This window comes from Sceloporus undulatus, chromosome 6 (assembly GCF_019175285.1).
Source record: "Sceloporus undulatus isolate JIND9_A2432 ecotype Alabama chromosome 6, SceUnd_v1.1, whole genome shotgun sequence".
NCBI classification, from domain to species: domain Eukaryota; kingdom Metazoa; phylum Chordata; class Lepidosauria; order Squamata; family Phrynosomatidae; genus Sceloporus; species Sceloporus undulatus.
Genome location: NC_056527.1, coordinates 122735775 through 122758514, shown reverse-complemented (window position 1 = coordinate 122758514; position 22740 = coordinate 122735775). Strand labels below are relative to the sequence as shown.

At 46.5% G+C, this 22740-nt stretch overlaps 2 protein-coding genes across 2 annotated transcripts in view; both read right to left on the bottom strand.

The window, feature by feature from the left end:
• Positions 1-2895: 2895 nt before the first annotated feature.
• Positions 2896-10139, bottom strand: NKX6-3 (NK6 homeobox 3). The gene is given in 7 exon segments (XM_042473955.1): positions 2896-2936; positions 2939-2967; positions 2969-3050; positions 3053-3097; positions 3100-3115; positions 5783-5952; positions 9758-10139. Coding segments are annotated over 7 exon segments (765 nt in total).
• Positions 10140-17033: 6894 nt separating this feature from the next.
• Positions 17034-22740, bottom strand: part of ANK1 (ankyrin 1) — a 110484-nt gene continuing 104777 nt past the window's right edge. Inside the window, 6 exon segments of the mRNA XM_042472067.1 lie at positions 17034-17125; positions 17127-17162; positions 17567-17632; positions 19469-19552; positions 21855-21953; positions 21955-22126. Coding sequence (XP_042328001.1) covers positions 17063-17125; positions 17127-17162; positions 17567-17632; positions 19469-19552; positions 21855-21953; positions 21955-22126 — 520 coding nt within the window. The 3' untranslated portion in view covers positions 17034-17062.

The following is a 22740-nucleotide window of genomic DNA, read 5'->3' as shown; positions in this document are numbered from 1 at the left end:
AATTAATGTTCAGTGCCTCCAACGTTGTCTGAAACGAACCCTTTGTGGGATTTGTCTGCTTTCTGTGCAGATCCCTGTCGATGCGTCTGAAAAAGACCCGCTTTTGGGATTTTCCCAATTAAATCCCATTTCTGCATGGGATACTAATAATAATATAATAATAAAATAATAATAATAATAATATAATAATAATAATAATAATTTCTACCCCACCTCTCCCAATGAGATAAACCCCAAGGGCGCAGTTTTTTTAGCTGTCGTGTTGAGATTGCAAAATCAAAGTTGAAGAAGCACAATTCAGGAAAATGCCTTTTGGGCAGTAGTGCCTATCATCCCCGCACCAAAGACCTCTGGAAATGTAACTAAAAAAGTAATTTCCATAGCTTCCAATAGACTCAACTCTATCATCCCATCATTTCATCTGCTTTAAAAACATTTCTATTTCTCTGATTTTCTTTTTTTTCACAAGGAAGTGGCTCATCTCGGGGTTTTAAGGGTGGTTTTTCACTGCTCTTCTTAACTTAATATCTCAGTTTCAAGCCCGTTTTCTCAAATTAAGCCTCTTTAGTTTCAGTGGACACCAAACTGCAAATATATATATATATATATATATATATGAGAACAGGCTTAAATGATATGCCTTAAAAGCCATGAAAGAAGCATTGTAAAATGTTGGAATCATTCCAAATATGTGTTAAAGGGGAAAACAACAACTTTTATTCTTATTTTTATTTATATTGCATCTTTTTCTTGTCTTTTCAGCAGCATTGGACAAGCAAGTGACATCAGATATCAGACAGGTTTGTAACTACTTGGAAACTGTCCTTTCGTACTGAAAAGTACGCTTCCTTTTTTGTGCAACAGAACCAAACTTTTGCATTGTTGCTTTTCAAACAGTGCCCATGTAGTTTTCCCTTTCACAATTACTTTGAGATAAGAGATGCAGCGCATGTCAGATGCCTCTTTGCTAGACCCCAATGGCTAATGTCTAGGAATATCTACACTTGAAGTATATATTAACTTTATCTCTCTTTCAACATCATAGCTTCCAAGAAAAAAAAAAAACCCAAAAGCTGAGAACTATAGTTGCATGAAATTGCTGAAAATTAAAGATTCATCCTATTGGCAAAATTATTTCTTGAAGCAGCTTAAGTCCTCATTGCAAAACTGTTGTCGGGATCTAGACCACCTGCGCCTGCTAAATGTTTCAAAATGCGCTCCATAATCCTCACGCTACCTTCTGGTTTATGGCTTATGGGAGCTACAGTCCAAAATTTCGGCTAAAGGAGATGCATAAAGGGCCTCATTCCCACTACTTTTAAACAGATCGCAAATAGGTTTGAACCGGTTTAAATGACCATGGTTCGCACTTGAGAGGGGGGCCGTGCACTAGACCCATTTAAACCCGTGTCTTTTTGATGCTGATTTTTTCCTGCGTCTTTTTGGATAAATCAATTCAGCACAAGTGAACCAGATGTGGATTGGAATCTATTTAAATTTGCCCTAGCTGGCTGGAGCGGGTCCCTTTGAACCGATTCATTTGTCAAAGAGAACCCGCTGGTTATTTGATTTTGGCCTGTTACGACTGCCAAATAAGCTGCTTGGGGTCTCTTTGGAGGTATGCTGTTTAAAAGATGCATGCATCCTAAGAATCCGGAAGCTGCACCAATGCTGCACTCCAGTGCTTAGGAATGGAGTGTGGCTTTGGCGCGCACCTCCGGACTCTTAGGACCCATGCGTCATTAAATAGCATACCTCCAAAGAGACCCGAAGCAGCTTTATTTTGGCATCTTAACAGGCCTTTATTTTGCAGCATGAAAATGCAATCAGGGAAAATGTAGTGTGACCACGCTCCGCTGCCGAACCGATCCATTGATCCGGATCACAAAGTGATTTATTTGTAAGTGGGAATGAGCAAGGTAGAGATATGTGAATGGTCAGGTGCGGAGGTATTTTGTGAGATGGAGGGCATGCCCCCTTGCTTTGTCCCCCTTTTCACTTAAAACTTGCTTAAAGTCTCTATGCCCCTAAAAGGCATGGGGGCACTTTCCCAATTTTTCATTTGCCCTCTGAGCCTTGTAGACCTTTTTTAAAGACCAAAACTAAAGTAAGAGTCAGCTCTAGGGTACCACACCTGGAGCTCTAATCTACCTCAGTCTGAAAAAATGATTAATTATTGGTTACAGAAGCATACTCTGCACATGTTCAGATTACTACTTCGTTATGATTGCTTATAGCTTCCCAAGATGGATCCCGACAACGAAGAGAGCTGCTGGGGAGTGAAGATACATCTAATGTCTGAGGACCCAATAAACTGGTAAGTGCCTTCGCACACACGCACATACACAGACCTTTCTCACACAAGGCAAACCCTGGAGAACTATAATATATATATATATAATATATATATATATATATATATAGCGACTTTTCAGCCTGGGTCAGTCTGAGCTAGAAGGCAATGGCTACTGAAGTACCTGTTGGCTAGTGCTTGCATGCCATTTTACATGCTTTCCCACTATCCCTGGATCTGCTTACATGTGCTTTTAAAATGTATGTATTTGAATACAATGAAATCATATGGAACTTATATTTCTAACTGAAAAAAGATTCCATCCAGAGCCTTGAGGCTTGAGGGACAGAGCAGGAGGATTGGCAGCCTTAAATGTTCCGTCTGATTACTACACACAGCTATGAAGGCTACCAATACGGTCTGAGTTTGGTGATCCTTCTTGTTTAATTTTGGAAGGGGCTTGTTGCGGAGGCTTCTTCCAGGGCAGCATAGTCTTTCCCTCCTCCCCACCCTCAACACAAACCCTTCAGTGTCCAGCTTGCTGGATTAGCCTCCATCCCCTTTGGGTTTGAAGGCACCTGCCCTTCTCCTTCAGCGGCTCCTCAGCCACTATGAGAGCCCAGCCCTAAAACGGAAAACGCCCCCGATGTTTGCGCAACAGGAGTCGGATCTTCTTCGTCTGAGTCAGGGTCCAGGGGTTTGTTGTACTCATCGTCCTCATCCGAAACGGAGCGCTCGCCCGGTCCAGCCCCTGCGCGGGAGAGGAGGAAGATGGCCCCGGCACTCTTCTTCCCCATTTAGTCGTCGGTTCTGGAACCACACCTGGGAAGGACAGGCGGGATGCAGGGTCAGGTGTGGCTGGCACAAAACATGCCTGGGCGTTCAATGCCAACTTTTCCCTAGCATGGCTCCCTGTGCTTAAAAAAAAAAGAGTGTGCTACAAGACAAAAAACTTTATCACACACTATTTTTAAACGTTCTGGGGATCGAAGGAGAACGCTCGTGTGGCGTGCGGCCGCCCAAAAACGGAGTTTATTGCACACTTCAGTCCTCCAAGAGGCCCCGTTCCGTCCCCCGGCGCACACCCATTAGCCGTCCAGTCCTGACGGGGACGGGCGCTGTCAGGCAAAAATCACGCCCGTCAGGACTGGACGTGAATGAGTGCGCACCGGGGGACGGAACGGGGCCTCTTGGAGGACGTATTCGTGTGCGATAAACTCCATTTTACACAGCACGCGCGCACACATGAGCGTCCTCCTTCGGTCCCCAGAACGTTTAAAATTGTGTGTGCGATAAAATCCAAAGTCAGCTTCTGAATTGTTCCTCCTTGTTGTACCTACTTAGGGCAGGGGTTCCCAAAGTGTGCTCCAAGGAGCCCTTAGGGCTCCGCAGGCACTTTTCAGGTGCTCTGTGGCCGCTCCAGGAAAATGAAAGAAATAAAAATGGAGTGAAATTAAAGAATAAGAATGTGTTCTTATACAGACTGTATATATTCATGTATAAGTCTAGAAATTTTAGTCAAAAAATCAACCCCAAAAACCTGGACCGACTTATCCATGGGTCAATGTCCTGTACTTTAACTCTTATTTAAAACAAGGGAACAATCCGCTGGTGAAAGGCAAGAGCAAAATCTGTCCTGGAAGCATGGATTCCCTTCTATTCTCTTATCCATACATTTTATAGTATGAGCATAAACAGTTATGTCTGCTAGAACTTTGTTCTTTGGCATTGCTTTCCTTTGCTTCATCCTGTAGATCTTTTGTTACATGCCCATAGGTTTTACCCTCGACGTATCCATGGGTCATATATCAAAATCTATCATTTTGGCCCCGAAACCTGCCCTTGACTTATACATGAAGTCGACTTGTAGTTGGGTATATACGGTACTCCTAAACACCATTAACTTGTAAGACATAGGGTAGGCCTTTTGGGAGATCTGCCGTAGAAATAAGGGCTTTGCGAGTCAAAAAGGTTGGGAACCCCTGATTTGAAGGTATTTATATCCTGCCCTTCAGCCCAAATCTATGTAATCTATGGATGTGGATCCAGGTTGAGCCTCCCTTGTCCAAAATGCTTGGAATCAGGAGTATTTGGGATGTTTGTTTTTTCTAGGGTTTAGAATATTTGCATATGCATAATGAGGTACGTTGGAAAAAGAACTCAAGTCTAAACATGAAATTAATTTATGTTTCATGTACACTTTATATGCACAGCCCGGAGTCAATGTTATGCACAATATGTTTGGGCACGAAGCAAAGTTTGTGTGCGCTGAACCGCTGGAAAGCAGCAAAGTCACTATCTCAGCCAAAATAGTGGACCAAATGTTGGATTTTGGAGTATTTCAGATTTTGGAGTTCTGGATAAGGGAGACTCGAACTGCAATGGGTTAATTTTGCAGAGAAGTGCATGCCTAGGTGAACTGAAAACAGGACTTCCATTTGGAAAGTAGGCAGAACACAGACTTGATCGTGGGTTGTACTTGTCATGAATTTCGCCTGTTCCTTGCTGCGGTTCTGAAAACTTGGCAAAAGTAGATGTCGGTGAACTAGATTAGTATAACTAGGATTAATATGAGCAGAATTCAGCACCGGAGAAATTGGCTGCTCAGAGCCTGCAGATTTTGTCTGCCTTTCCTCCTCACCGTTGTGCAACCTTTTAAAAAAGTGGCCATGATCTTCTAAAATTGTGCCTGTTTCAATCTGTGTCTACCTTTTCTAGAAAGGTGAATGCCCTTGCTGTATTCCTATGAAAATATATGAAGATCCGGTTTTTGTAATGAATGAAGTGACAGCATCTTGCATGATTAATTCACTAAGATACATTTAACCGGCTGGCAGTGTTAATTAGTTTGTTTAGATCTGTTCTCATTAAAAAAGAAAAATCAGGTACATAATCGCATTTTTAAAAAGACAATATTCCAGGAGTAATAGCCAATTGATAAGATACTATTAATTACCGACTGTCTAAATGGTTCAATTATTGCCATAATTCAAAACCAAAGTAAACTTGCCATTACGGTAATGTTCGCTGATCATTTCGAAACGGATGGTGTTTAATTTCTAATTGATCTGCAGAAACGAGAAAGCAGCAGCTTTTTGGGGGTGTTTTGAGACCAGCTCCATCAGAAAGTGGGCAGCCTAGTATATTGCTGGAAGTATATTGCTGGAAACTCATTCTTGTGATGCTGACCTTGCTTAGTATCCAGGACCAGATGAGTATTTTGGTATCTATTGGGTATCTGTAATGTACGTATGCCCTGGTTCTAAATATGCCATGGTCCCAAATGTGCCAGTTATCCATGGGATATTCTCTTGACTACTCTGTGGATGACCCTACAGCAGACTTTTGAGAGGCCATGCTGGCTGGGAATTCTGGGAGTTGTAGTCCAGAAAGTAACTTCCCCAGGGTCCGTTGCAGATACCACAATACCCATGTTAAGAAAGATATGCAGATTGTGTGTGTCTATGAGAGTAGGTATGGGAAACTCACCTTCACCTGGGATTCGCTCATGCCTAGGGAATATGCCAGTCGCGCCCGCTCAGGCCCAGCCAAGTATTTGGTCTGCTCAAAGGTTTTCTCCAAGGCAAAGATCTGGTGGCCTGTGAAGGTCGGCCGTGTGTGCTTCTTCTTGTGGAGGCCATCACCCATGTGCCCTGTGGCTGTGCGGAGGGAGAGGGGCAGTAAAGTCACTGACTGGCAAATGGCTTCTGTAGCATCATCACAACCCTCCCAAATGGGCTGGTTGTCTAACCTTTGGCCACTAGGCAGGATGACTCCTCCATCAGCCTACCAGCATTTCACTATGGAGTTTATCACACATGTCACTATGGAGTTTATCACACACATCACTGTGGAGTTTATCCTGTGAATATCTTTGAAAAATCGCACAATTACGCAAAACGGTTTCACACGGCATCACACAAAACCCACCATTAAAGTGGTCACAAAGAAGCATTAACATGCATCTTTTTACTTTCGGGATTTCAGCGACAATGCATTTCTGATATCCCTTTATTTGCACAATTGCGTGTGATGATCATCCGCGCAATTACTCGCCACTTTCACTTTATTTGCAGGATGCATTTAAATGATCTTTAATCTCTCTTTAATGCCAAAATTATCCCCAGTGTGATAAACTCCTAAGTTAAACCTTCATTTCAGTATTTGGAAACAAAGGTGAGGCATGCAAAGAAAAGGGGCAAGCAAAATGGGCATAGCAGCGTGTGTGAGCATAGCAAATATGGTAGGTCTAGGTGTGAATGGTTTTCAGTGTCTCACTCTCTGGAATGCTAGAAATTTGGAGGGATGAAAGGGAATTTAATGGGGAGGATTCTTATTTGGAGGCAGGCGTTTTGACCCTCCCAACATCCCTACTCCCAGGTTGACATAACGCAAACTAGCTGAGCTTTATTTGTTACAAGATAGAAACTAACTTAAAGTACGACAAGGTCCCTTTCCATACTGGACTCATGCTACCAGCCTCTTTCTTTTAGCACATGGCTGTGTTGGCCATTTAATAAATCCAAACAAAAATCCATCAGTGATACCTTTATTGGCCAACCGAAATAAACTTCTTTCTTTCAGTTAGTCTCAAAAGTGCTACAAGACCCCTTGTCTTGCTGACTTTCCAGAGTGACATAGCTATGTTCTTGAACTTATAAGTGACAGAGTCACATTAGTTATATCCCCTTCTTCCTCCATTGAGACCAAGTCAAAACTCCTCCATTTTATACTTACAATGACAAAAGGATGAAAAAGAGTGTAACTGGCCTAAGGTCACCGAGTGAGTTTTATGTGCAACACCAGGAACATTGCCTCACACTGGATTTCAACTTTAAATTTGTGCAAGTTTTAAAATAGCAGCCAGGATATGGGGGTGTGCGGTGTGCACGATTTAGATTAAGGATCCGGATTTGGGTCCGTTAATGTTCTTGCATAGAGACTGCCCTGTTTGAGCAGTGTGGAGTGTAGATGGACATTGCTGGCATGGGATGGTACGTATCACATTGGTATCACATTGGAGAAAGAGCATTTGCATGATGTTGTTAGATATTGTGAGTGATGTTGTTGTGATATTGCTCCCAGAGTAGATGTGGGGACAGAGTTAGCATGGTCTTGTCCCTATATTACCATGCAGCCTGTCGTAAATGAGTAGTTTTGGAGGCTGTCTGTAGAATGCCAGGATAAACATAGGTGACTTTATCCTTCTTTCCCAGTCATAGTGGTGCCAACGCTCACCCTCCACTCTGCTCTGCATCCACTTTCTGTCTAGAAAGAGGAAGCCTAGATAAAAAGTAGACTTCTCTCTCATCACACACTAAGTTTCTGGGTCAGACCCATCCAGGACCTGAGAATTCAGGGCCAAAACTTAGAGATGTCCCCTTGTGATGTCCCTGAAAGCTGCTCATCATTGTATTATTTAGTCATAGCCCCTCCAGCTTCTCTGTCAGTATTCTGGGTACTCCTAATGCAAATAGGCAAACTGAAGTGGACTGAGAAAGTCCTAAGGAAAACATGCAAGGAGAGCTGTGTTGGCCATTTCACAAATACAAACAAATATCCATCAGTGATACCTTTCTTGGCCAACCGTGCGTTGTGCATTTCGGTTGGCCAATAAAGGTTATCGCTGATGGATTTCAGTTTTCCTAATTTTATTTATGAAGCAAAGAAAAGACCTAAACTATGGACTTTGTGATTCATAGTTCATCCTCTTTCATGTCGGAGAGCATCACCAGGGATGGTATTTCTCTGCTCTTGCTTTTGTGCCTTTTTCATCAGCATCACACACAGCAATTAAACAACCAGATACTTCAATTTTACTGGGAGTGGTGAAGAAGAGTTGCACCATCCACGTTTCTAGGAGTCTGATCATTGTTGAAAGCACAGAAGCAAGGGCAAGTGGAAAAGATGGCAACATGTAAACATTGTGAGGGACAGTGTTTTGTGGTTTTTGGGGGGCTATGTGGCCATGTTCTAGTAGAATTTACACTTCACGTTTCGCCAGCATCTTCAGAGAAGATGCCAGCCACAGCTGCTGACAAAACATCAGAAACAAACTCTTCTAGAATATGGCCACATAGCCCAAAAAAACCCCACAAAAAACTATGCATCCCAGCCATGAAAGCCTTTGACTTCGTATTGTGTGGGATGTTCAGAATCAGAGGTGTGGAAGGAACCTCAATGGCACATCCTTCTCCCAAAGCAGTGTGAGAATGGAATCATGTTGCCCATTACTCCATGCCCCAGTGTCCTGTCTCCTTGGTGCCTGTGCCTGGCGCCCGCCCCTTGTGCCATTCTTAATTGAGCCCCATATCAGCGCCACCCGGCTGCTTGGCGCCATGCGTCATTCCAAGGGGCACTTTGGTGGCAGCTCACCATAAACTTTGCTTGATTTGAGAACCACTCCCTTGGACCAGGAAGAAGGAGGGCTAAGGAAACACTCGCCTCTTGTCAGGAGAACCTGTGGGTTTCTGATCTGAGAACGAGGTAACATCCTCCTTTTTTCTTATTCTGTTTTGCAGTTACTGTATTTTTGGGTGGCAGGGAGGGAGAGGTAAAGATTCAGGACTACCACAGGTCTGCCCCACTCCCCAAAATGAGAGCGAGGGTGGTCAACTGGGGGCCGGCTATTTAAAATCTCTGCCCATGTTTAAGGAAAATAAACTCCTACACTTCCATTGCCAACTCCCATGCTGTTGAAACATAGCTTGTGAGGTCCTTGGGTCAGGCAGCATTCTCATCTAGTTTTGTAAAAGCGCCATACGTCCCCAAACTCTGTGTAACAGTCTCCCCCATCCTGAGACCCTCCAGGTGTATTGGGCTACAACCACAGGCAGCATCAGATGATGGGACTTCTAATACAACACACATGTAGGGCTTCATGTTGGGGAAGGCTGCTATACCAGAATACCAACAACACACCAAGTCACAGTTATCCCTCTTTCCCCCACAATCATTTCTTCAGCCTCACCCTCAATTTAATTTGGTCCCCATTTCAGACAAAGTCAAACTGCATTTGCAAATGTAGAGAGATCTTGTAGCACCTTTGAGAGGAACTGAAATAAAGAAGTTGGCAGCATGAGCTTTCATAGACTTCAGCCTACTTCCTCATATAGATGTGTATTTGCAAATATTTATTCCTTGCACACCAGCCCATTTGCTCCCTTCCAACTCTGTGATTTTGCCCCTCTTTCTCCCTTTCCATGCGGTGTTGCCTTCTTTGCTGCTGGAATTCACATTGTAAGCACCTGGAGGCAGAGGCCTCTCCAAGTGACTCTGTAAGGCACCATGTTATTCAGTGGCATAAAGATAAAATAATCACAATCTCATATTTCGAGACAAGGCAGTTTCCTTTCACCACTCAAGACCAACAGTGCAGTAACAGAACTCCTATCTGGATAGTCAGACACAAACCAATACCCTCCCCTTCCAGCTTTACGTCTCCATATCTAGTTTGCTACTTACCGTTGCCACATGGCCGACCTCCATGCCACTCTTGCCCTGTGTCTGCCCAGCAGTTCCTGCCCCTGGCTGCATATTCGCTCCCGGCCTTGGAAAAGTTGCCCACTTGGGACCCATAGTAAATACTCTGGGTTCCCAATCCATTGAATCCGCCAACGTGGGAGTAGCCAGACAGCAGGCTGCTGTTTGGAGCAGCCACTGGCCTGCTTAGGATATCGCTGATGCCATGCGGTGTGCCAGCTGCCAGCTGAGCACTCAACCCTGTTGGGCTGAGCTTGTAGAAGGAGTTTTGCACCGAATACTGGCACATTGGTGCTTTAACCTCCTGGAAAGTGGAGAGAGAAGGGTTGTTGAGTAGAAACGTCCCCTGCAGATTGGAGTCCATAGCTCAGTCACTTGCTGGGAAAGAGCCTTGCTTAGGACAGGTGGCCAACCAGACAGTTTCTAGACTTCCAGGAGTGCGCCGCACATGGACAGTGCCATACTTCTGAAACCACAGGGATCCCCTTGGTACTCTCACTCAGTAGCCCCGTTGCTCAATCCAAGGCAGTTGGCACCCCCGGGCAACACCACTGGCCAAGGCAAACTGTTGCTCAAGTCCATTGGATGCCCAACTAGTGGTCTCCCACATGCCCAAAGAGACTCTGAAACCAAGACTGACCGGCCACCAAGTTTAACTTCAAGAGAAGCTACATTTCCTCTGATAAAAGATGGGGCTTATTAGAATACTGGCTCTCCGATAGGCTGCGCTGGGTCCCCTGGCTCCCATTGGGCTGGCCAAGGGCAGGACCTGGATTGGCTGCTCCTAGACAAATTGCCCTTTGAGAGATCGACGGTCAACACCAGAACCTTAACGCTTGGATGGCGGTGGAGTGAAGGGGGAGGAAAAGAGGGGGCCTGCCATTGCCTTCGGGGTGTGATGGATTATAGGGTGGGAGGGGTGTGCATATATGCATGCCGGCGTGTGTGAGACAGTGCGAGAGAGCGCAACTCTGCAGCATTATAGTGGATAGACTGAGTAAGAGTGGGTGCCTACAGAAAAATCCTTGGATAGGAAAGCTAGGTGAGGCAGCAGCCTCAGGCAGCTGGTTTTGTGTGCCATTAAAGACAGGCAAATAGGATGCTTGCCACCACAATCCTCTGGAAAGGTGACATGCACAATCCTTGTGAAAAGGAGAGGGAGATGTGCAAGGGCATTGCCGCACTCTTGCTTGATCCTATTTTTCATAAAAACACAATGCAAGAGAGCTTCCCAGTTGACTGGGCCTTACGAAAATTAGGGTGCTTCTAGATGGAGAGCACTTACTGTTACCAGGCAAAAATGTCCTGTAACATGACACAAGTCAGGCCAGGTATGGGATGTGTGGGTGAGTTGCTTCCACCTCTTTGCTGTTTATTGCCTGGTTATTCCTGGGAGAATGACTCCTTAATTGTGATGTGTGTGAAAATCGTCATCACAATTGTGCAATTTTCACAGGATAATTGCTGCTTAAACCCCTGATTTCCCCCCATGTGATAAAGTTCCTAAAACCTTTTCATGAAGTGTCAAAGCCCTGTCACAGGGGTCAAAGGAAACACTTTTGCGAAGCATAGTGCCAGTGTTGCTTCTGAGTAACAGGTGGCACTTGGCGCAAAATGCTGTGGCGTTACATTCCAGCCAACCATACCCAATTCCTGATATTCCTTTCCTTTCCCTCTTCTCACTCCCTTTTTGTCCCTCACCCACTCAACATTGTGCAATTTGGGCATTGCCCTGGCTTCAAAGGACTCTCTTTGGTTTTTCCTTTAGCTCCCCCACCCACCACCCTTCTATGTGTATGTTGGTATGTAATATTGCAAATGTTGGGTTTTCCCAGACCACCTGATTCCTCCCCTTTATGCACGATGGGTGGTTTTGGGGACATAAGAAGAGCAGTTGGAGAATGGGTTTTCTAACTGTGCAAAAATACTAATTTTTTGCACACAGACACAGAAGGATAGCAAACATGCTGACTTGATTTAATTCTTCCAGAACAGCATTAGAGCAAAGAGTCGGTGGTTCTCTTTTACATGCTGGTTCTCTTGTTGGAAACTTCTAGAACCCAGATTATCCTTTGTAGAGTTGCATTATTCTTTAAATAACCCAAAACCAGCAGCACTTAGACCCCCAAACCTTACGTCATACCATTCTCCCCCCCCCCCCCCCTTCCCTTTTTTAAATTAAATAAGGACTCTGGAGACCAGGGTTAGAATCCCAATCTGGCCATAGAAATCCACTGGGCAACTTTGGGCAAGTCACACTCTCTCAGCCTCAGAGGTAGACAAAGCTAACCCTTCCGCTGGACAAAGATTGCCAAGAAAACCCCGTAATAGGTTCACTTTAGGGTCGACACAAGCCACGTTGGATTGCCGTACCAATCCAACCATTGTTTTGGTGACTTAAAAAACTAACAAATGTGCTCCAAAAGTTAATGTCAGGTAAAAATGGTTGGCATTTAAGGTGCCCCAAGACGCTCTTGTTTTTATTTTCTAATCTTGCCTTTGTTCATACACGCTGTTAGAAAGCGAAGGGGGAAGTAAAAAGAAACTCCAGAGGCAACCAAGATTTGGTGTTGGTTTATTTATTAAGTTGGATTCTGGTAGCTGGTGGACAGGGGAGGATGGTCTATACATCAGGGGTGAGATGGAGAGGGAGGGCAGGAGGGGAGACCGAGGAAGAGCCAAAAGGCTCCAATTTCCATAACAATAAAAAAGGAACTAAAATTTCAAAACTTCTAAAAAGCATCTAGAGTGCAGACGGCAGCATTCTCTAGGCATCACCCTCCCCTACAGCTCCTACAAGCGGGTCAGCGGGCAAAGCAGCGCCCCACAGGCAGGCAAGGGGGGGCGCAGTTCACAGCTCATTTTCCTACGGCACTACAGGAGGCCAAAGCATGGGGGGCCCACCCTAGAGTCTATGGCAATGCCGTGTCAGCAATTTGGTGGGGTGAGGAGGCCATACGGGGCGTGTGTTCTAGGGCTGGGGTAGGAGGGCAGAGGGGGGGTTGGATGTTCTGGACCCCCCGCCCCACATGTTTGTATTGAGACAGCTCTTCTCTCTGGGGAGATGCCTGACCAGACATCCTTTCGGTGTTTCCACTGGCATCCGCCTTTCCTTCCTCATGGGTCCTTTCTCCTCCTCCAGCCACAAACAGCTTGGGGCCAAAGCAACAGGGCTGGTACCAGCATCTATGGGGCAGATCACCAGCTGAAACAGAGCAAGTCCCCAGGGACAAGAGCTGAAGGCGTTGTGCATTTCTTCAGGAAGCAGGGGCCATGCCGCATCTCTTCTGGGTCCAAAGACTGAAGTAGAATATGTGTGTGTTTGTGTAGGTGTTTGGGGTGAGGTGTTGTGTGGCAAAAAACCCATATACCTCCACCCACAACCCATCTCCCCCTGGTACAAGTGCCGTGTCTCTTGGAAGCCTACAGCAGATGTCAAAGGACCCATGTATTGCTCAAGGTGAGCATCCCAAGAGTCCTGGCATAGCTGGGAAAAGATTTTGGGGAGGGATGGCGGGAGGATTCCCAAAGCACCAAGAGGCAGGAATGGGGCAGCCAGGCCTGGCTGCAGTGGTAAATCCTCTGGCGGGGAGGAAAAAACCCAGAGGGCACCACTAACTACCCCCATGCCACTATTCATAATGGTGGGTGGGTTTGAATTCAGCTATTGGTCTAGGAAATACTGGCATGTGCCACTTCTGTGCTGAAAGTAGAAGAGCCGTTGGGAGCCCTTCCCAGTGTAGAAGCGCAGGTAAGACAGCAACGTAACTCTTGCACTCCTCCTGAGCCACAGATTGTGCTGGATGGAGCTGGGCACTGGCAGCACAAGGGGGGCATCGGCACTCTTCCAGCCCAGGGCCAAATTGCAGGAAGCATCCCAAGGGTCAGGGTGCAAGTGTGCCTGGCGCACGTCTGTTTGTGGGGAGTGTGTGTGAGTGTGCATTGGCAGAAGGTTGTGCACTAGCCCTTCTTCCCCACCTGTTCCTCCCCACCTCCCAACCCCCACCGCCCTGAATGTGTGTATGTGAATTACTGAGGGAGGGATGAGCCTGGGAGACTTGCTCTGCCTATTACAAATCCTAACTCTTCCCACCTCCATCCTGTGAATGGCTGGTGGCCTGCAGAGGTATTCGGGGAGCCGAGCCAATACAATCCTGCCGAACGTCCCTATTTGTGTTTGCATAGTAGATATCTGTTCATATCATCATATACACAAGGTTTGAGCAACTGTCCAGGTCACACTTTTCACCCGAAACCTGGCAAGAACGACTGGAAGGTGGAGGATCAGGGCAGCCGTCTGCTGCTTCCTGTCTCCCAGGCCTAAGAAGACCATCATTGCTGGAAGCCCACGCTGGAAACGCTCAGGGACCCAAGATGGGACATGTAGCGTAGCTGAGCATGGAGCCGGCAAGAGGGCCGAGCAGGGGTGGGTGGGATGGCCGATGAGCTCCGTCGGGCAAACTCCGTCCCCAGGAGGCTGAGGCGTCACGTCCAGGAGGAGGCTACGGAAAGGGCAGCCCCCTCTCCTGCCCTCACACACTGGCATCGATTCCCCCTCTCCTGGGTTCCATGGTCCAGGCTTTGATTCAGGAGGAGGAACTGTAGCTCATGCGTCTGCAGTCGGTCGGTCATGCGAATAAGACGATAAAGTTATGTCCCTTACGGAAATCATGCCATTAACCTAAAGAATCGTGGACAGCCAGCTCCGTCCTGGTGAGCCTGCAGCTCCCCTCGCCTGGCCGTGTGGGGGGCACAAGGGGGGGTGGAGGTCAGTGGGTCAGTGTCGAGGTGAAGCCCTGGTGAAAAGAGGAAAGCAAGTATGGATTACAATCTCAAAAGGGCCACGCGTTTGTGGCACAACACTTGCAGGGAAAACAAATGCAGAGTCTGGCGCTAGCTGGCTACCTGCTCTCTCCTCGAAGGAACTGTGGTTTTGGAGCAAGAAGGCATAGAAGATACTCTGAGGATCCTTCGTCAAACTATAGGCTCTTTCCTATATCAAGGCTGCACAGCAAAACCTCCATGTGTGCTAGAACATCCTTGTATTCAATGGCAATATTGTGCAACCAAAGGCACAACAGAAGGAGCATGACCCTCTTTTTCACTGGGGCAGAAAGATATGCATTAACTAAAAATGTACATCTTTATGGACAACAGTGCCAAATGCACAACTCCATTTCTATGAGCTTGAACTGAATGAGGAATTGTGCAGCACCCAAAAATGTCCAACCGCCTACATCAGAAAAGTTTGTTACATGGAGCTCCAAGAGGATTTTGGCCTATCAATTCCAAAGTGCGCATTAGTCACATTAAAGGGAAAACAGGCAAAGGCAGTGCCTGTCTGGTTCCCCCGGAAGTGAGTCACCCCATAATCAAGTTAGGTTAGAGACTTTTGTCAAAGTTGCAGTCCAATTTTGACATCAATGAATTTGAAAACAAGTAAAGAGATTCCTGTTTGTGTAAGTTCTGGGAAATTTGGGAAGAGATGGAACAATTCACTGAGACCAGTACTATTTGTTACTTGTGTGTTTTGCCATTCCTTCGTTTTCCACGAATCGGAGCTTTCAGCAAAGTTGGTTAAATTTCTGTTTGAGAAATGCATCTGATGATTTCCGTCAGGGTAAAGAAATGACTTGGGAATGGAGCAATGTCCAGAGCTTGGAAAAATTACCTTTTGGATGCTCTAGCATGGTGGCTGGAGGATTCCAAGATCCCCCAAAGCAACTTTTCTAATCTATTTTTTGTAGTTAAGTTATTGCTAGAATTACAGGGGAGCCTAGATCGCCTCCTCTTTGGTGACATTCGCACAACTCTTGCTTTCAGATGACTTTTGGAATGGATGGGCTTAAATACAGACGGGGTTGAGGTGCGGCTTGTGTATTTCATTAAGGATTCTTGTAATTCAAGCTGGCATGTTCTATGGCACTGCAACCAAACCATGCAAATGCAACAATTAAGACTTAAATCTTAAAAGTAAAGTCTCCAAAGTAGACCTTAAGAGTAACTGTACTTTGCAATCAGGATGCCCATACATAGGTGGATAAGGATGTGCAATGCAATAGGAAGCATTTCATTCCATTTTGCCCAACTGATTCCTAGTGCAGATGCATCAGGCAAGTAAGGGGTACCAGAAGGCATCTCTGCAGGCCCTCTTCAGCTCAGGGCAAGCCCTAATGTAAAAGTGCCTAGACTTTGGGGTCCCAGGGGATACAGCACAGGAGGAAGCAACTATAAGAGCAACACAGACTGACAGCAACACAAGTAGGCACAGACATTGCTGTGGCCATCGTTGGCAAGCCACAAAATGGGCAAGGTGGCCAGGGGAGGTGGATGGATGATTTGGGTTTTTACCCCCAAGAATGGGACTCCTCAGAGATGGCTTTGCTAGTTTCTTCCTCTGAAATACAGCCTGCAGCGCCTGGTATTTGTTGGTGGTCTCCCACACAAGTATTGGCCAGGTCTGACCCTGCTCAGCTTCCAAGATCAGGTGGGATCTGATGAGGCCTTTCTCCCAAAATTATACTACATGTATGCTATATATATAAAATCCTTCACTATGCATACACTATGTATATAACCCTTCAAATAGTATGTATACTTATGTATAATCCATCATTGGGAAAAATGTTTCTTGAAAATAATAAATTATTTTCAAATATTATTTTCCAGGACAATGAATGACTTTCCTGGACAGCAGTATATATAGGAGGACTGTATATAGAAGGGAAGCCCACAGACAGACTAACTAAGGACTTTATCACATGGGGGTAAAAGCAGGGGTTTAAACTAACATTATCCCATGAACATCACATGACTGCGCTGAATATTTTCACACACATTGCAATTAAAGAGGACTTATCCCAACGGGATTTCCCCATGAATGATTTGTTGCTCGTTATTACCTGGTTATTGCCGGGATAAGTCCTCTTTAATTGTGACCTCGTGTGAAAAATCTGAGTGCGATCGTGCAATGTTCACGAAATAATGTTAGTTTAAACCCCCTGATTTTCCTCGTGTGATAAAGCCATAACTGTATGTAGTATAGAGAGATCTTGTAGCACCTTTGAGTGAAGTCTATGAAAGTGCATGCTGCCAACTTCTTTCCTTGAGTTAGTCTTAAAAGTGCTACACGATCTCTCTACATACTGATTCCACAGACTAACACAGCTATATCTCTGAATTCTACTAACTAACAGCTCCCCCCTTTCCCATCTATTTCCCCATTTACCAGTAAGAACAAAGGGTTTTTTTACCTCCAAAGAGGCCACTCGAGGGAGGGCTGGGGGGTCACTGCTTCCCCCTTTTCAGGCTGGCTCGTTTCACTATCTGAGCCCCCATCCTGCCCCCCAAGCAGCTCCGATCTTGGGACGCCCCCTTGAGCCTCCTCCTGGGGAACAGCAGCGGGAAACAACAAAGCAGGAGACAGTCACGGACAAACCCATGAGGCAGGCGGGTGAGCGGACGGACAGAGAGAAAGAGAGACGGATGGACGGACAGATGGACAGACAGAGAAACAGAAGGAGAAGGAAGTCAGATGGCGGATTCCGCTGGGTTTGGTCAAAAGTCTGAGGTGGGCAAAGGAAAGGGCATGCTGCAGCACGGCAGGGCAGGGCAAGGATGAGTAAGAAAGAGCAAGAGGGCAAGGAATAGATGACAGGGAGGATGCCGCCGGAGCCCTGGGGCCAAGCCGCCCTCCAGGCTCAGGTACCTTGCTGCTCCGACTCCCCTTCTACCAAGCGGCAAAGCTCAGAAAGTGACTGGCCTCTGGTTTACAAGGCCTGCGATAATCACCTCTTCATGTTGTCGCCCGTCACTTGTGCCATCTGTGTCCAGCTGCCGCACCACCTTCCGGATAATCTGCAGTGGAAGAGTGAAAAATCAAGGTCAGCCCTTGCAGATCTCCTGTTGCTTTAAATGCAACCCAGTCTCTCTTGAAAACTCTGCCCACTCTCCTTTGCCGCCCCTTAAGCCTAGATGTCCTTCCTACAAACACCTACATGGTGCTGCCTCATGACAGTGCCATCCAGCCCAAACCCTCATTTTGCCTCAGCTTTAGCATCACTGCTGGCTGGGGGCATCTCTATCAGGGGTGCAGTGGAACTAATTTGGGTTTAATGTCAAATGTATTGGTAAATTTTGGAATGAAGGCCAGATCAAAATTGCCTGACCCCTGACAGAGAAGCCACTGGGCCACTGACTTAAGTACACTTAACTAGGAGCAAGTACGCTAGACTATACAAAGTTGTACTTTGGCAGAAACATGCACAAGATTGCAGCATTAGCCAATTTGCCACATCCGCTCTCAGATTTACACTGTAAGCATATTCAGGTAGCAACCTCTCCTTTTATCTTAGTGGTTCAATGAAGTGTCAAATAAAATGATAGTGTCACTGTTCACTCTCCCCTTTATCCAGTTCTCACAACTAAGTCTTTGGGTGCAAAAGATCAGCTTGGCTGCGGCACAGGAGCTGAGTCAGGAGACAAGCTGCTGCCCTCGGACTAAATGCTGGCTCAGGCATTGGATTCCAGCCCCATTAAGGGAATCAGATTGGGGAAAACCTAACCACGACACACACACACACACACACTTCAAAGTCTGTGTCTACTGTAGACTAAAAGGTGTGTGGACTATGAACGACTAGAAATAACTCAAGCAAGTAAGTCTCTGACTGCATTTTCTATCCTGGCCAACTTAGGAATTTATCACATGGGGGGAATTCAAAAGGCATTATCCAGGGAAAGTCGTGTGATCGCAACTAAGATTATCACATGATGTCGCAATCCTGTGAATTATTTGTTGCTGGCTATTTCTGGGATAAGCCCTCTGTAATTGCGATATGTGTGATAATCTTAGTTGCAACTGCGTGGCTTTCCCTGGATAATGCCTTTTGAATTCCCCAATTTTCCCCTGTGTGATAAAGTCCTTAATCAATAGTGATGGCTATTAAGAATTTCAGTCCCACATCAAGAGGGCCATACATTCCCTATCTCCACTATAATGTGAATGAAGGCAATGTTTTCCTCCAACCTACACATGCACTTACAAGCCAAACGATGCAAGAAACTCCTTTGCCATTTTATCTTGGGAAAAACGACAGGGAATAGCCTTCTATACCTTTGGGCTAAGGAGATGTGGTTAAAAGTCTGCCACGCTGAAAGAAGAAGACTACTTAGCCAGCATCCACTGACCTAACCTACCTTGCAAGCTGAGCACAAGATGGACTAAGTGTCCAGCGTACCAGTGTTAAGACTGTGGGGATTCAACTATGCTCAGCCTGTGCCTTCACATGTGGGGATACACGCATGTGGGAAACTGATCTGTCTACCAGAAGAATGCCATAGATTTTCAGTGGCCTCATTCCAAGGAAACAAAAACTTCTGAGTATAAAGCTTACACCACTTAAGTTCTCACCACTTGGAACACCTGGATAAAAGTAACTGGGGTGCAGATATCACTGTTGTCATTTAATCAAAGGAGCAACCATTCATACAAACAAAAAGAGCTTGTTGGCAAAGAGACACAACTGGATGGCATCCAGCAAGCTGTTTTCCCTGGCATCTGACATGGAGGAAAAGTCTATCTGCCTGAGGTGGGGATGGAAAGAAGAGGTCTTCTTCTTGGAGGTCTTACCGCTGATCTCAACCTTTCCTTCTACCCTGCCTCCATCTCACAACCCTCTTCAAGGAACTCACCTTCTTTGTGATGATGTTGCCTTGTTCATCCGTGAATTGTTCTTCAGTCACTTGCTCCCCGGGCATATCCAGCACTTCGTTACCCTGAAAGAAGAACGGGGAAACTGCCTCGGTGTGGGGACAAAATGCTATTTATGTATAACAGAGGTCTAATGAACTTTGAAGGCTTTCCTGGCCAGCATCCATAGCTTTTTGTGGGGTTTTTGGGCCATGAGACCTTGTTCTAGAAGAGTTTATTCCTGACGTTTTGCCGGCAGCTGTGGCTGATTTTTCTGAAGATGCCAGCCACAGCTGCTGGCAAAACGTCAGGAATAAACTCTTCTAGAACACGCCCCCTTCCAAAAAAACTAACTAATGAATTTCTTTGGGAGAAAGAATCACCTCCCTGGGCCTCTTTCTGCCTTTCTGCCCTTCTGTTAGCCAAGCTTAGCATGCCAGCCGCAACTGGTGAACATGGGAGCTAAGCAGACTGAGCCAAAGAACCCCCCCCCTCCACTGTGGGGACTCTAGCATTGCTAACCCTTGGAAATACTCCTCTATGGCTCCAATCTCTCCTGGGAGAGAACAGCAGCTACCTGGACGATGACACGCCGTCGCACCACGCGGGTGGAGACAGGCTCCTCATCATCGCTGAGCCCCTCGGTCTCTCCCAGCTCCTTGTCCAGCTCCTGGTGGATGTGCTTCAGCACAAAGCGGAACGAGCCCTGGGCGATGTGCATGAGGTTCTGGCAGCTGACCAGGAAGAAGCCCAGCAGCACCAAGCTGATGAGCAGCTGGGTCAAGAAGCCCCACATCATGTCGGCCAGGTTGCCTAATCCCCACCCCACACCCCAAACCCTAATGCCTGCCTTCCTTCCTCATGGCAGGAGGGCACTGCCCAGGCAAACAGCAGGAGCAGCGTTTGGCTCTGGACTGCCAAGTGGGGATGGGAAAAGGCATGGGGGTAATTTTAGCCTGCCTCTGGAGGACCAGCTGCTTGGAGGAGTTCAGCCAAGCCTCCCTGCCCCCTTCCAACTAGGAGGGAGCAGCTGAGGGACATTATCAATGTCACCTAGCCCTGGCTGAGGTTTCCCATGTGCCAAAGAAGTGCATAACAGAAGGTGATCCATTCAGCCCCCAAACCCATTCGCGAACTCCAATAAATTCTTTGCTCTGGGTGTGGGCTGAGGGTCATGTGGTTAGAGTGTGGGAAAGTTACTTTTTTGGACTACAGCTTGCAGAATCCCCCAGCCAGCAAAGCTGGCTGAGGGATTCTGGAAGAGGTAGTCCAAAAAAAGTAACTTTCCCAGGCTTTGTAGGTGCCCAATTCTGGAATTCTGTGCTCTGGAATGCCATGGAGATTCTATTTCAGGTCTTTCACAAGCTGGCTCTGGGCAAGAACCAGGCACTACCCAATTTGGAAGCAATTGAAGATGTTGCCCAGGGAAGGATATAAATAGAGCGCAGAGGCAAAATGCAACCAGGAGGCTGGTCTCACGCCTGTCTTGTTCCCTGCCCTCCCCGCAGCAAGGGTCCACAGTGCAAACCTCAGCAGGACAGAGTGTGGTTTTGCACATTTTCCTATCCATTTCTCTCCAAGGTGAAACAGATACAAAGGGGCAAAACCACCCACTCAAACAGAGCACTGGCAGGAAATCCCAAATGATGCCATGAAAATCCTTTGAGACAGAACAGACTAGACTCGATTCCTGAAACTTTTCAGAGATTTTTCTTCTTGCAGGCTTAGCTTCTTCCCTCCCTCAAACACACCACAATATTATAGATTTTTGCGGGTTTTTAGGGCTATGTGGCCATGTTCTAGAAGAGTTTATTCCTGACGTTTTGCCAGCATCTGTGTCTGGCATCTTCTCTGGATTAAACACAGTAAATGTCAGGAGTAAGCTCTTCTGGAACATGGCCACATAGCCCGAAAAACCCACAAAAATCTATGGATGCTGGCCATGATGGAGTCTTCTTCCTTAGAGGTCTTTAAACAGAGACTGGATGGCTATGTGTCGGGGATACCTTGACTGAGAGTTCCCGCATGGCAGAATGGGGTTGGACTGGATGGCCCTTGTGGTCTCTTCCAACTCTACAATTATATGACTCAACAAAGAGCTCTGCAAAGAAGACCAGCAGTATTGTAGTGTGAAGTCAAGTGTATATATACAGTCTCATATAATTGTAGAGTTGGAAGAGACCACAAGGGCCATCCAGTCCAACCCCCTTCTGCCATGCAGGAACTCTCAATCAAAGCATCCCCGACAGATGGCCATCCAGCCTCTGTTTAAAGACCTCTAAGGAAGAAGACTCCATCATTCTCCGAAGGAGTGTGTTCCACTGTCCAATAACCCTTACATGTCAGGAAGTTCTTCCTAATATTTCCAATAACTTTGCATCCTCCTACCTGCGTTTGTCCAAAGAAGCTGCTGTCGGTCTCCTTTAGCCACTGGGTCAGTCCCTGCCGCCTCGGAGGATGGAGCCCCCAATCTCTGTGTGGCGGGGGGGCTCTCCCTCTCCTCCGATGAGTCAATACGCATGTGCTCTGGCCTCTCCCGCTCCCGTCCCCGAATTTTGTAGGGCATCGCCTGCCGCATCAATGGCGGACTCAACGACACTCCTCTGGGCAGTTCCGGCAGGGTAGAGATGAAGGAGCTCTCCACGGTCCACTCGCCCAGCCTGGTGACCAAGGAAAGAAAGGTAAGAAAGAGAAAGACCAATGGAGACTTTTCTCACAAAGCAAAAGAAGATTCAGTGGGCAGGAAGAAATCCTAATAGGGTGCCCAGTAGGCATGGGGCCTGGCCAAATTATTCACATGGGGGAAGAACAAAACCTTCCCTTGTTCCTAAATGGATAAATAGCGTGGATGGCCAAAAAAACAAATACAGTGTTACCCCGGGTTACGAAAATAATTCGTTCCGCCGCCGCTTTCGTAACCCGAAAGGCTTTCGCAAGCCGAAACCCCATAGGCGCTAATGGGGAAAAGCCGCGATTTGGTGCGAAAAAGCGCCGAAAAGCACCAAAATTTCTTTCGTAACCCGAAATAACCTTCGTAACCCGGAACAGTTTTTTTCAATTGGATTTTTTCGTAACCCGGAAATTTCGTAAGGCGGCGCATTCGTATCCCGGGGTACCACTGTAAATGGGTTCTAGAACAGATCAGACCTGAGAGCTCCCTGCAAGCCAAGATGATTAAACTGAGGCTGTCATACTTTGGCCACATCATGAGAAGACTATAGAAAAGACCATAATGCTAGGAAAGGTGGATGGAAAGAGAAAGACAGGAAGACCA